The 15310-nt window shown below is 45.6% G+C and overlaps 2 protein-coding genes across 2 annotated transcripts; both read right to left on the bottom strand.

Annotated features, from left to right (window-relative positions):
* Positions 1-923: 923 nt before the first annotated feature.
* LOC123447632 lies at positions 924-1626 on the bottom strand. The gene has a single exon (XM_045124238.1). It carries the CDS (start codon positions 1390-1392, stop codon positions 1087-1089), a length of 306 nt encoding a protein of 101 aa, XP_044980173.1. The 5' UTR covers positions 1393-1626; the 3' UTR covers positions 924-1086.
* A 2176-nt stretch (positions 1627-3802) lies between these two features.
* Positions 3803-14795, bottom strand: LOC123447630 (FIP1[V]-like protein). The gene is made up of 9 exons (XM_045124236.1): positions 14002-14795; positions 12305-12528; positions 11819-11948; positions 11663-11731; positions 11429-11572; positions 10938-11039; positions 10578-10858; positions 8318-9962; positions 3803-5227 (listed from the first exon to the last, which is right to left on the bottom strand). Exons 1-9 carry the CDS (start codon positions 14731-14733, stop codon positions 4658-4660), a joined length of 3897 nt encoding a protein of 1298 aa, XP_044980171.1. The 5' UTR covers positions 14734-14795; the 3' UTR covers positions 3803-4657.
* Positions 14796-15310: the final 515 nt, after the last annotated feature.

Here is a 15310-nt window from a genome sequence, read left to right as displayed (position 1 = left end):
TTGCAGGTGGAGGCGGGCCTCCATGGCTCACACGGGGAACTCCGAGGTTATGGCGCGGCAACAGCGACTCCTTGTGACCAGATAGAGGCGCCTAACCCTTGCTCCCCTCATCGTATAGCCTCCTCCGGCAGAAACTCATCATCTGATGAGATCCCCTCCCCATGCCTCCAACAGTGTGCCAAGCACCGGCAAGAAATTTTGTTTTGTGGGGATTTGTTTGCCGATGAATTAATGTATTGAATGTAAGACTGTATTGTTGTAGAGACAGAGAATGGAACACCACCTTCAGTTTGTCATCTGATCCCACATTCTTTATCCCATGAGTGAAATAAGATAACAGTACATTGATCAATCAACGTAACCTCTTTGTTTTGCTTTGCCTATCCCACTCGATTTTCTCATCATGCTGGAGTTAACAATGGATGGGTTGATTTCTCAAAAAAATATGATAGGACTGACAACATTAATTAGTTAGCTTATTATTTTAATAAATCAAAATGATTATAAAAAGATTAAAAACTTGTGGTATTTTTTTTTCCCGTTGCAACGCACGGGCCCTTTTGCTAATTCTCCCTCAAAAACAAAACTGTGAACCGTTTTGTGTGTGGGAGCCGGGTAATTCAGACGTATTTCCTTTTCTTTCGAAGGTTTATTAGGGGATTCTGTGTACGAATTTGGAAATTTATACTTTTTCTGTCTAAAATTAAGTACCGCAACGGATCGGTCGATGAAAGATAATCTTTTCCCTTAAATTAACATAGGTTTAATACTAAAACAGCGACATTTATTTTAAAACGAAGGGAATACTTTGAAAGGACGCTTAAGTTAAGAAGCTAGCAACGAGAGGACGCGACGACGGCCACATACAAGCGAATATCAAGATCCGGGTAAGTCAGGAAACAGTGCGCAGGATTCCACAGAGGAAAAGCTGAAGGGAAATTCGTATGCACAGCAGACACATTTTATCTACACATCGTGCGTCGTCGCCGATCGGCGCATCACATGCTCGCCGATTCATACATAAGCAACGTTGGCAAGAGAAGGGAAAAGCTAGTGCAGGACAGTGCCCGAGAACTAAAACGAGCTTCAGGACGACCAGCAGCTGAGCCGCACGGCCTCGTCGAACTTGCTCGCCAGCGTCGCGGGCTGCTCCTCCTCCGCCTCCCCGCCGCCGGCCCGACGCGCCCTCTGCCTCTGCTTCCCGTCCTGCACCTCCGTCGCCGCCGCATCCCGCCGCTTCGGCGCCAGCACGCCGAGGGAGAAGAAGACGTTGCCGAAGCCGAACCTGAAGCCGCCGCCGCCGCCGCCGCCGTCCACGTCGCGCGGCGCGTCGGCGGGGCCGTGGTGGAGCTGGTGGTAGCTGAGGAACAGCATCGACGCGCTCGGGGCCATCGCGTATCTGGTCCGATCGACGCTTTTCGCGAGGAAGGAACACGACGATCGATCCTGGACCGGATTAGATCGGGATCGGGTTGGATTGGATTGGATTGGGACGTAAGTAGTTCGCGGCAGCGGGGGGTATTTATCGGGGGCTACGGAGAAGAGTTCGCTCGGAAAGGGCGTGACGTGGCGGTTCTACGGATAGGGCGGGCCGGCCACGTCGGTGTGGCGCCCGGGGTTTGGATGGGAACCGGTGGGCCGTGGCTGGAGGTCCGGCTGGGTGGGCTCGTGGTACGGGCGGAATCCGGTGGGCTCCCGGCGCCGAACCCGTGGGAGGAGCGGGCGGGGCACGGGGCGCGCGCGCACCCGGTTTTGTGACGAGCTCGGGTTCAACGGGCGACGGACGGGAGAGGGTGGCGGCACGAGGCGGCGGCACGCGGCCCCGTGGTGGGGGGGTCTCACCGCGCACCATCGTCCGGTTGGTGGGGACAAGGTTTTTCTTCCTTTCGTTCTTTCTTTAGCAATAGCAGGTGAAGGTGAGGACAAGTTATTTTCTTTTCTTTTTTAGCCGGATCGTGCTACTATGCGTAGGCCAGCGGATCCGGTCTACAAGCCGTCCGATCCGACGCTATCTTCAAGTCAAGCGTCGTTGTCATTTTTACAATACAAGTCATGAATCCTTTTGTTATAGAAATATTCATAACAAATATTGTGTTGTATTTTTTTCTTGCAATAAAAGTTTTGTTGCTGAATATTTTTTATATTTATTTTTCTGAAACAGATTTCTTGTTGTAATTTTTTTTCTTGCTACATATGTATTGTTGTAGAAAGTCATCATGTTACATTGCTTGCGGTCATGTCCTCGAGCAGAAGCTCGGTCTTGTTAGGGAAGGGAGGACCGGTGTTGCGTATGCGATGACGGTGGTGGTGGTAGATGCGATGCAACGTGGGGCCGAAGCGGCATAGATAGACAACGGCGGTCGGAGCATAGCTCTGGTGTGCGTGCACGAGCGGCCATGGCCACTGGCCGCGGGCGAACACGGTGAGAGAAGACTTCATCGGCGTGCTTGTCGGCGGCCTTGTCCGCGTGTTGCCGGTGTCGAGCAACGATGGCGGCAGTCGAAACAACTCATGAATGCGCCGGCTTGACGGAGACCTTGGAAGAGCACGAGAGAATACAGATTCAGATCCCGCAAAACATCACTTGTTTTGGTGGGGGTTGCAACAACAACTAAGTTGCAAAAATAGTCTAGGTAATAGGTTGCTTCCAAGCCATTTCATTAAAATTGATCTGATGTCCACGGAACCGACGGACGCGGGCGTTCTTATCGGTTGGGTGATTTCAATCATTTTCCCTTTTAACCGATAAGTGATGGAAAAAAAACATTAGATAAGACTCTCCCTTTATATGTTCGGTTGCACCCCTCTCGAATGTTCTAGCCCATACTTGTTCCTAAAATCAATAATCGTAGTGTTTTTGCAAGCCGACACTCTTCGAGCGAACGAGAATGGATAAGAGGCTTTTGGGATTGACGTGATCGGATAGAGTTGGTTATACTTATATTAGCAAACTCAATGTTAATAATTTAAAGCGGGTGGATACAAGTTATTCTTCTAAGAAAGAAAGACAATTTTGGGATGTTCGACACCCTTCAAATGGGGTGCATCAGGCACGTCTTTCACATTAGCCCAAATCTCACCCAATCCATCTAGGCCCAACCTACAACCACATTTCATTTTTCTCTCTCGTCCCTCTCTTTCGTTTTGGACGAAGCCCGCACCTGCGGCCTCCGCCTCTCGCCCTTGTCACCTCAAACAAAACTCATCACCGCTCGTGCCATTGGATTTTGCGCCCCCACACCCACCCTCATGCCATCGGGTCCCTGGACACCGTGTGCAGTCGCCGCTAGCCGCTAGCCTCTCTCTGTTTGTATCAAAGTTTGATCAAAAATATAAATTACATGTCATAAAAGTTATACCATGCAAAACCTCTTTCAAATACAAGTCCGATACTATACTTGTTGTAGCATGTATCTCATATTTTGTTAGACACATAAGTCATCCTAAAATTTAAAGAAGTCCAATGAATCCAGACGGATGGAGTACACGGGAAGGAGTAGAAAATGAAGGTAGCCAAATAATTTGTGGTGGGTGAAGCGCGTGGAGACTCCCCAGGGGCACGGCGATGCTGACCTCCCACGGTAGCGAAAATGAAGGTAGCCAAGTTACTTGTGGTCCGACGGGGAGCCTGCCGGTGCCGCTAATACAAAACGGATGGCTGTGCTGTTGGGATCAGCTCGCGACAGGGAGAAATTTCGCCATACTTCGCTAGTTCGATTTCAGTATGATATTCATTTATTTATTTTTGAAACGAGTACACAAATTTTCACCTTCCAACAGATATGTAACTTCAAGTGCCAACTAAAATTCAATCAGTCGATAAGACTGGCATCTTAAAGTCAGTTTGTTCATAGGCAAAATTCCAGATGGCCTAGTTACATGTACATCGCTAAAAAATAAAAAGAAGGTAAACAAGCATATTCACCTTTTTTACCTACGACTGTCTACATGTATATATATTATATCGCATGCATTGTCCATGACATTCACTGCAACATGGACTTCTACTCTAGAAGCTATCTTTGTTGCATCCTATGCACACCAGTCCAGGAGATTTATCATAATGTACATACACGTAATAATATTAAACATACACAGCAGAGGTCATAACTCCAATAGCACTCCTCGGGTCTCCAGCTCTTCTTGATCGCAGGGCAATCACAAAAGCTTTCAAGTAACACCAGTAGAAGAGTGATGCAAAATCCAGTGTTTTCAGGCCAATGGCGGCTCATAAGAAGGCGCCTTGCAGCATTCCTAGGCCAGCTTCAAAAGTGTAGCTCCTTTAGAAACCCAGAGAGCTGTTGTCGAGGTAGCAGATGGAAACAGGTGACTGTTTCCCACAAAGAACCCATAGCTACCCTGAGTCTGGTGGCACCAGTGCCACACAATTCCGATCCCCGGAAATAAGGGAAGGAATCGAAAAAGAAAAATACAGTATCCAGGTCCCCGGTCACAAATGAACATGTATGTATGGTTACAGTAACAGATCTGAGTCATACAGTAGAAATCATACATCAGTTCAACTTTCGGTTGTAACAGAGAAAAGCATTGCGCGAGCCCAGCTGTGCCGCGACTTCTTCAGATGAGGATATGTTTCCAGCTTCCATGAGCTGTGCCAACACTTCTTCAGATGAGGATATATGTTTCCGATTTCCAATCAACTCCCAGTCCATCTCCTCTTGCGAGCTGGCCGCTCAGGCTTCACTTCAACGTCGGCAGCAGGTGATTCATTCTGGGGAGTCTGCACTTCAGCATCAACCTTTTTGTTCTGGGGTGCCTCCTTCTCGCCAGGCATGGGCAGTTTGAAACGTTCGCTTCTTCTCTTGAGCCTCTCAACCGTGTCTAGATGTCGGTCGCGCTCTTCAGCCGTCATCTCAGACGCTTGCCCATTATCACCACTGCTCTTGATATCCGAACTGACAACTACAGCAGGAACATCAGATTTACCTGATGCATCAGCAGTGGGGGGTTGAACATCAGCTTTGATGGAAGGAAATGCATGTGTGGTCTCGTTATCAATGGTACTATAATCGATTTCTTTGTGGCTTGTCCATCGCTCCAGCTTAGACCGACCCCTTCTTGAATCATCGGTGTTTTCATCATCTGACATGGCTTCTTCTTCCCCTTGTTTCACAAATGAATCATGTCGTTGAGTATTCTTGCTCGTTTTGGATGATGTAGCATGATCCCTACCATTTTCTTGTTCCTTCCCTCCTTTTGACTCAACCTATACAAAAAATTTGTTTGCATTTGGGTTGAGGAGGGTTAATATTCCAAAGAGTTAAAAAATCAAAAAATATAAACCCACCAAGCAGTAAAATTTTACACAAAAAATATCATATGTTCATTCATATACCAGTGCCATGCTCTTTGTTTTTCAACTAGCAGCAAATTTTCTTTGCAAGAGAACTAAAGTCTTTGTTATTTCACAGAGACCAAAATGTTACAGATGAGTAAACACATAAATCAATTCATGTGACCGTCCCCATGAATCAAATCTAGCTAATTCTCAAACATGGGACAGCATGCATTAAAAACCAGAGGTGCACTCAGAAACCAGAGCTACTAGTGTGCCACCAATCGACCAAAAGAATGTTCTATAAAGAATTCCAGTGTGCATAAATACGAGCGATAATTATCCAAGCAAATCATGAAGCGACCGAAAATCATTAAGAACGCTGACACCAGTTGATTTTTATGTTAAGTTTCTATTGTAACACTCAATATGCATGCAAATTTTCTGCCCAGACAAGAAAGATCTAAATGCCTCACAACTTATTTTTGAGCTTAAAATGCCTCACAACTCACAAGCAATAAACAGGTACATCCTTTACAGTGGCATATGACTGGTGGTTGCACGCCTTACCCGTGGTTGCACGCCTTACAGTCGTATGCCAAACTCACAACGCTAAATGACTGGTGGTTGCACGCCATGCGAGAGACACCCAAGGCCATGCGCAAGGGATTGGCCACGATCACCCTCCTGACGGCGTGGCTACTTTGGAAACACCGCAACTCCTGCGTGTTCGACGGCGAACAGCCCTCCATGGCACTGCTAACCGCTAGGATCAGAGAGGAGGCAGCCCTTTGGGCTCGGGCTGGGGCTGTTGGCCTGGGGGTAGTCCTGCCGATCACCTGGGATGTTCACTAGCCTAGTGTTTTTTTCTTTCTGATTGAGCCTCAGGCTCGGACCCTTCTACAGTTTTTACTATCCTCCTTTTCAATGAAATGAAACGCCAAGCTTTTGCGCTTTCCCGAAAAGAAAAGAAAAAAAGGACAGGAACCAGCCAACATGTTCTATAATTTGCCTAATATGCAGAAGCGAAAAGGCTACATTTTACCAAAAGTATAATAGATGTCTTCAATGCTCCATGTGTACCTGGAGAGAGTAGAGATTGTGGATCGGCAACTAATTATTACGTAGTATTGTTATTTCTAGACAGCATTGTGCACGGGTAAGGCTGTCTAGAAATTCCCTTCCCCAGACCCCACCTTGTGTGGGAGCTTTCGGCACTGGGTACAGCCATTATTTATTTTTTGACTTTGTGTAGCGATATCTACTACCAAGCTTGTTATTATTTGAAAATCGTCTTCCTCTCCACCCTCAGTAATCCCAACCTAAAATATACATCTACGTGGTTCTGGTCTTACTCCCAAGCTCAAGATATTCCGTACACTCGTCCGGTCGCACTTGTGCACCAGATAACCACCCTATTTCTATGCAACCACTGGAACCCTTCGTCAATATCTGAAATCCCCACAATTTTGGTTGATCAAGGCAACGTAACACTCGAGCAATAGCTCTTGGTAGTTAGTTCCCCCCCCCCCCCCCCTTCACCCCGCAACAGTCATAGGCCAAGCAATAGACCATGTACTCCCCTAGTAGCCATTCAACAACAGTCTATGAATGCCCAGTGCCCACTAGACTAGGTGATGATCGTCTGTCTTGTCCAGTGACCAACACTACTTCAATCCTTCAACCACTGCCATACTTGATGATCACCACCACAAATGGTGAATATCATCGCATATTGAATCAAACTGGTGTTTATGTATAATATAATAAAGGATTTTTTTGCAGGGTATAATTGTTGAATGCTTAATGAGAATTTTTAGGAAAAATGCATGCAAGGTGCAGAAAATGCAAAAACACGCATCAGTCAACTGGTTTACTGTGTTGTGTTTTGGCCTGTAACTTCGCCATGTGACAATCTGCCTTGACGCCCCCAAGGGGAAATTCTATAAAGGACAGACCCAGTGCATAGAAGCTCCCACACAAGGTGGGGTCTAGGGAGGGATTATAGGAACCTAGTCTTACCCCTGCGAAGTGCAATGCAGAGAGGCTGGTTCGAACCCAGGACCTCTTGGCACAAGTGGGGAGGACTTCACCACTGTGCCATTAATTGTTTCACTAATCTATTATGTAGTAGCAAACACCAGTAAACCCTCATGTCGATCTACTCTTCAACTGCAGAGCCGCATAATTCTGCTGTGAGGTCACTTGCTCAACCTCAACCTCGGATATTCTTCTTGGCAATGACAAACACCATAACTAACTAACCATGCTAATTGATCATTTTGGATGCCTTTGTTAAAAGGCTGATTACGTATACTTTTTAACATTGCAACAGGGAATTCAATCGGGTTCCTCGATGCCACATCGCTGTTGAGCATATTACATCACAGTAAAAAAGGCAGGTTGATTATCTATAGGAAAGAATATGCACCAAATTTAATTGTGACTTAATTTGGCTTAAATGATGTTGTTGTTTATGTGGAACCATCACGGCGATTTGCGTGGGCATTCAAACAGTAACATAAAATCACAGCAACAAACCAGACCATAGTTAACTTGTCAAATTTACAAATAAGAAAAACGGCACTTGAATATCGTATTACGATTAGGCTTTGGCAGAAAAATATAACGATCAGCAAAAGAATTATGCAAACAAATTCACTGACTGGCCCAGAAGACATAGAGGTAACTGGTTGTCACCAATTAGCAATTATGCAACACAACTTTGCTTGGAATAAGAACCATGCAGAATTTAAGTAAAAGCCCTTCTTTCAAAAAACAAAACAAAAAAAGTACAAACCCTATGTGCATATTAAGTATCCATCCTATCATAAATTCATGATTCATCTATATTGCAGTATCTTTTGTAACAAAAGAAGGTATAAGATCTGCAAAGCTTTAAAAACACAACACTAATCTGTTTCAAGTCAGATGTCTCAAACACACATCACCACCTGGTGATTAGCCTGAATTTCTAATGCCTATGTCTTTCGAAAGTTACTTTCAACAAGAATTTCATACCTTCCCACTACGATGGCTTTCATGATCTTCCCGTCTTCTCTTGCTAGATCTGTGAAGATCTTTCTCATTTGGCACAGAGCCTCTGCCCTTTCTTGTGCCCTCCCTGGGCTTATCCCTACTCGCCTGGCGAGCATCAGAACTGCTAGATACACGATTATTGTCATGAGTCTTGTTTATTTTATCTTGTCTGGAGTTCCTTTCACTGTTATTTGGATTGTCATCACGTGGACGTACATCAGCTCGTCCTTTATTCTGCATGCTGTTTTCTTCTGCACCTTGACCTCTCCTCCCAGGCTCATTTTGTTTGATGCGCTCCTGGGTTTCTTTGCTCAACAATGCAGATCTTGATTCGTCCTTCTTCCTACCACCACTGACAATTTTTTCATCCATAACCCGTCCACCACGACCAGTTCCTCTGGCTTCTTCTCTCTGAAGAAGCAGTGTGCTTTCATGCTTAGGCCTCTGCCTGTCCTCCTTTTCTCTCTGTCGCAAGTTGTCCTCTTTATTTTTTACAAAACTACGATCATCAGCCTTCTCCCGCATCCTAACACCATCGTCTCTTCTTTTCTGATCAATTCCATCATCCCGTTCTCTCTTCCTTCTGTTTGGATCATCCCTTCCTCTATAACCGTGAACTGGATCTTCATTCTCAGGTTTCATTCTCCTGGTGTTCTCTTCATCTTTCTTTCTCTTGATATGAGAATCGTCTAAACTTTCACGACCATGCAAAACCATATCACCACGCTCTCTTTGTCTAGAGCCCCTCAAGTCACCATCATCCAGCAATTTCCTTGGATGAGGATCTTCATCCCTGTCATTCCTATCAATCGGTCTCAACTTATTTCTATGTCTTGCACCAACTTCAGCATTGTAGTTGAGTCTCAAATCTTCCTCCTTGCCTCTTCTGTTGTGCATGATGTCCTCTCTCCTCTGCAAAATTTCAGTCTCTCTTACCCTATCAAAACTTTTACCACGTATGTCCCGATCTCTGTTCCCATAAGGATGGTGGATATCATCCCTACCTCTAGAGGCCAAACGTGTCCTTTCTATTTCAGGTTTAACGTCTCGAGCGGACACATCCTTTCGACGGGGATCGCGTTCTTCTCCATCATGATGCCTTCTCACATCATTTACACGCCTGGACCGCCTATCTTGCAGAACTTCTTCACCAGATTCAAGGCGTTTTTGATGATCTTTGCTGCTACCAGACCTCACTCCTCTAGTGTTTTCACTATTCAGCGTCTTCAAATCGACTTGATCACTACTATTATTGAGTCCTGGGGGCTGCTCAACCTTAGAAACGATCTTCTGCTTTTTACTAGAATGATCCTCGTTATCATCCTCATTTGTATCACTAGCCATGTGAGGTTCTGAGATAGCATCATCAGCATCCACTTCAGCACTATCAACCAAAGCAAGCCTATCATCATTATCAGCAAATTGATCTTCTGTGCTCAGCTTGTCTGTCGTTTCATCAGCAACAGTAGGTGACCCCTTTAAGCCATCCTTAGTTTCTGAGTCATCAATAGGGTTGTTCTCTCTCAGGGTATCACGGTGTCTCTTTGAGGATGTTGTTTTGCGAGGTACTACATCGGAGCCTTCAGCTTCTCGGCTAGGGTTTACACCCTGAGAGCGTCCTTTCAACCTTTTAAATAACAATTTGAGGGCAAGCATCAGAGATACAACTATGACAAAAACAAAGAGCTCAAGGACGTAATGTGGAAAAAAAATACAAGAAATACGGGAAGTATATGCTAGAGAAAATGGAACAATGAGATCATCCAAAGATCTCCAGAATCCACATCATGAGCATTACCCTTGCGGGCAAGAGACTAATGACAATCCATCAGTTACGTGTAATCGTGCATGTGAATAGTGGTAGAAGGGGTATCACTGTGGCATGAATTGCTGGCCACTTGGCTCCTTAAGTGAGAGCATCTTGGCCATGATCTGGTCTAGTTAAGATGGAATGTGCAATGGCCTTGCCTTCAAGAACTAGACTATAAACTAAACTTGGCTCCTTGAGTGAGAACATATTGGCCATGATCTGGTGTAGTGAAGGTGGAATGTGCAATGGCCTGGCCTTCAAGCAACTAGACTCACTGTAATAACTCACTACTGCGATGTGCTGAATTTATTCAATAATCAGATGCAGAAAATTAGCTCTAAAAAACGAGCTTTTCAAAATCTACCGTAATGCCAACTGCACCACAAATAATTTAGCCAGGATTAACAAGTTTGGTTTGTAGGTACTGCATACCTTACTCCACGAGAAGGAGAACCCCTTATTTTGTAGTTCGGCGGGGAACGGCCATGAACATCTGATGTGAGCATATCCCGTTCAGATGAGACAGGCAAACTTCTGGTATGTTCTGCCTTTCCCAAAGTGGAATTATAGGAAGAATTGTTAGTCTTCTCTGATGTATAGACCTCACTCTCCTCAACACCATTGCTTTTTTTACCTCCTTGAGAATCCTTCTCAGACTGATCCACTGAACTATCAGCAACTATTGGATCATCTGCCGGAGCCTCGCACACAATCTGAAACATGAGACGATGCTTAGAACTGAAGAGCTCCTAGTGAGAAAATTTAAATATATGAAGCAGGATGACAGCTTACCTCTATAACAGAATCCGATTCACGCATTCGAGGTAAACGTGTATCAGCAGACGGAAAACGTTCTCCATAACCAGTTTCAACTTGTATAGGTCTGCCCGTCATCTGGAGAAGGAGAAAAGATACTCTTAGTAGTTTGACTGAAGAGTGAGCGGTAACACCACACAAATAAAAGAACAAAAACACACCTACAATTTTTTTGATAGTTTTGCATGATGACCAACACAGTTTTTTTTAACCTCCAATGAGGAACTAATTTCTTAGTAGTAGTTGAAAATAAAGACAACTCATAACTACAGAATGGCAACCGAATGTCACCTGATTACTGAAAAGATGCACATGGTTGTGTGTCAAAAATTGATTGGTAGCACATGTACCAGTGTACAACAAAATGTGAGTACATAAGTAAACAAAGCACAGCCAAACATGGTATGGAAGATTATGAAAAATGTGACCCAAATACATGTACACGAGATGTCATGGGGGTTTTATACCACTGCTGGTCGGTTGCTTGTTGGAACTCTCCCTTGGGCATTGAAATCTGTATGTCCGTTATCTACTTTATTCCGATTATCAGCAGAAATGTCGTGATGGCCAGCCGCAGCAGCTAGCTCCGGTGGCAAATCTGGATCGTAGTCCTGAATGAAACCAATTAAATACTGTTAACAGGCACAAAAGTACATAGCTCACATTGGATCAATGTTTCAATGAATGAGGTTACAAGGAACCTGTTCTGAGCGCCCACTCTCGTACACCCGTATTCTAGATTGCATTGTGGACTCCAATCGTGATTGATCCTGGTGAAAAATATATCAGTAGTTTACAGAAGGACAAAATAGAAGGGAAAAAACTATATTGCCACAAAATGTTAAACAAGGACTGACCAGTTGCTTGCAATAGTCTTTCCATTTCTCCTCATCAAGCCCAAAGTTAAAGAAGTCTGAAATTTCAGCACCAGGGTATTTCCATGGCTTCTCCTCAAATGTGGTGTCAATGTCAATATCAAAAATTGCCCTGAGATAAATAAACTGTGTTTAGGAGAAGGTGTATTATGATGTAACTGAAATAACAATGGGAAGCACACAAATAGTTCCTTGATTCCAGTCTAGAATTCAATCCCCACCCCCGTCATCCCCCCAAAGAAATATGGTATATGGTTCTTGACTCTATGTGCTTGAGAATTGAGAATGGTAGATGTATTCAATGTGTTAAGTTAAATTCCACAAGTGCATACAAAATTTGGCATTTGCCAGAGCATGTAACAATAATAACCATAATACACGCTCACAACTGCCACGGATAAACAGAGTTGGCAGCAAACGAAGCATAAAATAACCTGTGGGTCTTATCATGTCTACCAGTTAACTTACTTGTGAGGAGGAAGTGTGAAATCTAGTCCGCCACCAAAACCACGACCAGCACCACCCCATGGAGTCATTCCATAGCCTGAATGAAAACCTTTATTCATGCCCCTACCAGCACCAGGCCTCCAGTCTCCTCTTCCTCGGCCAGAAAAAGGGCCCGGGGGTCCAGGTGGACGGAACTGGCCAGGAGCACCAGGAGCCCCACCAGTTGGAGCGCCAGGTCGTACATACTGCAAGAGGGAGAACAAAGATCATCAATCAAAATAATCAAAGAGAGGGTTTAACAAGTAAAAAAAGTTAACGAGAACACTCATTTCACAACCAACAACTTTCAAAGTACTTAACATCATCCCTTTGCCAACAGTCAAAGCCATGAGAACAGATGATGCATATATATGTAAATCATCATGTAGTTCGTAAAATGAACTTGAACTGCGCTTGATTTAACAGTCAATTGGGATTTCCATGCTGTCCAGTATTGCCATACTTCGAAAATGGTTTAGGGAAGTGTCATATAGCAGAAGAACATAATTGATCCCACTACAGGTATTGCTTGATAAGCAAATAATATATTAAAGATAACAACACATGTACTGATGCATACAATTTTATCATTAGCTTGCAAAAGATCTGATCTCACATCCCCAGGTTATTAGTACGTAATTTAATTTTGCTATGCTAGAGCTAACCAGTTATGTCCAGGCAGATATCGACAGAACAAAATTTCAAACTGACAAAATGTGCCGATACATTTAGGATTGAACAGTTACAACTGCACCTAAATCACCCAAATCTCCTTTGATCATACAGGGTCCAAGCACAGTCAGATGACCATTGGTCCTAACAGAGTGCGGGATTGTTAAACTCTCTCTCTCACTAGAGGTAGAGTCAATATTTGTGTTCGTGGCAAGGAATAGGAAAACGCCTGTCAGCAGCTGATTGCTACTTCCCCAGAGTTCCGTTGTCGAGTTTAGCACAGAGAAAATTAGCTAGAATCATCAGACCTACAGTTAGGGAGATTGTGACTTGAGCGCGTACAGCCAACGAATACTGTAACTTGGGTATGTATAGCCATAGCAATGAGATGTTTTCGACACAGCCTGAAGATTGGGCTTGACAAGCAAGCTTGTGTACATCATATTGCCTGCTCTTGGAGCTGGGTCAACTAATGTGTGCCTTATCTCTTACTGGACAACAGTGATATTGCCAGCTTCGAGCACCTGCCAACCTTGTCACTATCTCCTATCATGAAATAACTGGCATCTTCCTCGAAATGCTTGACTTCATCTGCATCACACCAGCATCTGAAATGAAGTTACTGAATTGAAACTCAGTGACCAATCTGTATCGATGCCGCCATCTTGTTAACTACTTCACCAACTAAACAAAGAATTATAACCCCATCGGGGGGATTAAACATTCAGAAGGCTCTTGAAGTTGCTACACGGAAGCACGAAAAAGTAAATGCAAAAACCATTGTATTTTCCTTTGTTCCCTTTATATGTTATATAAATTGCATTTACAGTATACATTGTCGGGCAGTAAGCAGGAATGCAAAAGAATCTAAGGAAGAAACTAAACTTTATCAGGAATTTACACAGTACAAGGTAAAGCATAGCGATTTGCAACCGGGGTTTACGACGTCTCCCTCTTTGGGGGTGGGCCGAGCGCATTCGAACGGCTTCTTGGCCCGAATAACTGACCTTGAACATGGAATGGTGCTGCGGGTGGAACCCCGGGCCGCCGCCACTGTACCCGATCCTCCCACCAGGCATGGGCCCCGTCTTCCCAGGCTCACCGCCCTCTTTCCTCTCTCCCTCGGGCCCAGCCGCTGTCCCGTCCTCCACCCACTCCTGCTCCTCCATGCCGGGGATGTGAGGTCCATCGGCAACGATGAGGAGGTCTTCCCCGTCCTCGTCGTCGCCTTCGTCCTCCCCGAGCCGCCGGCGTCCGTCCGTCTCGTTGAGCACGATCTGGAGGTCGTCCTCGCTGTCGCTATCCCACTCCTCGCTCCCGGCCGCGCCACCGGCCGCCGCCGAGGACGAGAGCCCCGGGATGGCCGCGCCGGGGTCGTCCGCGCCGACCCCCATAAGCGGATCGGGATCCTCCGCGGCGGGGGGCGGGGGCTTCGCGTCAACCTCGCGCTTCACGGCGGGGAGCGCGGCGCCATCGTCGTCCTCGTCGACCCAGTCGGTGGTGGGGTCGACCCCGGCGAGGGGGTCGCCGCCTCCGAGCAGCCAGTCGTCATCATCGTCGTCTTCCTCGTGGGCCGCCGCCGCCGCCGCGGGCGGGGCGGAAGCCGGCGCGGAATTAGGGTTTGGGGCCGGGGCGGCGCGGGGTGGGGTTTCGGCGCGCGGCGGCGGCGGCCTGGGGGGCTCGGACGCCGGGAGGACGATGTCCGTGTAGAGGTCGCCGAACTCGTCGTCGTCCTCCATGGCGGCGGCGAGATCCGGCGGGGGGGGCCGAAGGCGGCGGGGCGATATGGGGGTGAGGGTCGGGGGAGAGTCGCCAAGTTCGTTTTGGAGCTCTGCCTATTGGGAGGAGGCCTCTCGGTTTTAGGGGTTCCCTTGCTTACTTTTACTGAAGAAAAAAAATCAACTGTCAGAAGTTTTTTTCAAAAAAAAGTTGAGAAACGTGAGATTTTTCTTAAATGTTTTGAAGATTGCTGACCACGCTTGCCGTGTGGTAAAATTAACTCCGAGATATTCTGATCAGGACATATGACATGTATAGCCAATAGTCACGATTTTATCACATTGTGCACTGTTTCTCAACTTCTGTTGTTGTTGATGATGATCTAACCACACTCGGTTTTGCTTAACTGTACGTGCGTGCGAGAGATGATGCCTAGCCCTATTCCGTTCAAATAAATGAAATAAAAATACAAAGGTTTTATTAAAAAAATAAGCAGTTCGTTTGGTCACCGGCTGCCCAAAACGGGTTGCGTTTGCACCCTTAGTTAAGCATGGAGAAAAAAAATATAATTGATACAAAATAAAATATAGATTTTCT

Source organism: Hordeum vulgare, chromosome 4H, assembly GCF_904849725.1.
Source record: "Hordeum vulgare subsp. vulgare chromosome 4H, MorexV3_pseudomolecules_assembly, whole genome shotgun sequence".
Lineage (NCBI taxonomy): Eukaryota > Viridiplantae > Streptophyta > Magnoliopsida > Poales > Poaceae > Hordeum > Hordeum vulgare.
This window is presented reverse-complemented; position numbering and strand designations above follow the sequence as displayed.

What these genes read in the sequence shown, in the direction of transcription:
- LOC123447632 (XM_045124238.1), bottom strand. Translation starts at nt 1,392, where the DNA reads ATGGCCCCGAGCGCGTCGATGCTGTTCCTCAGCTACCACCAGCTCCAC.
- LOC123447630 (XM_045124236.1), bottom strand. Translation starts at nt 14,733, where the DNA reads ATGGAGGACGACGACGAGTTCGGCGACCTCTACACGGACATCGTCCTC. An exon ending in AGAGTGGGCGCTCAGAACAG is followed by an intron (nt 11,573 to 11,662) that starts GTTCCTTGTAAC and finishes GGTTTCATTCAG; the next exon opens with GACTACGATCCAGATTTGCC. An exon ending in TCTCCTTCTCGTGGAGTAAG is followed by an intron (nt 9,963 to 10,577) that starts GTATGCAGTACC and finishes GTTATTTAAAAG; the next exon opens with GTTGAAAGGACGCTCTCAGG.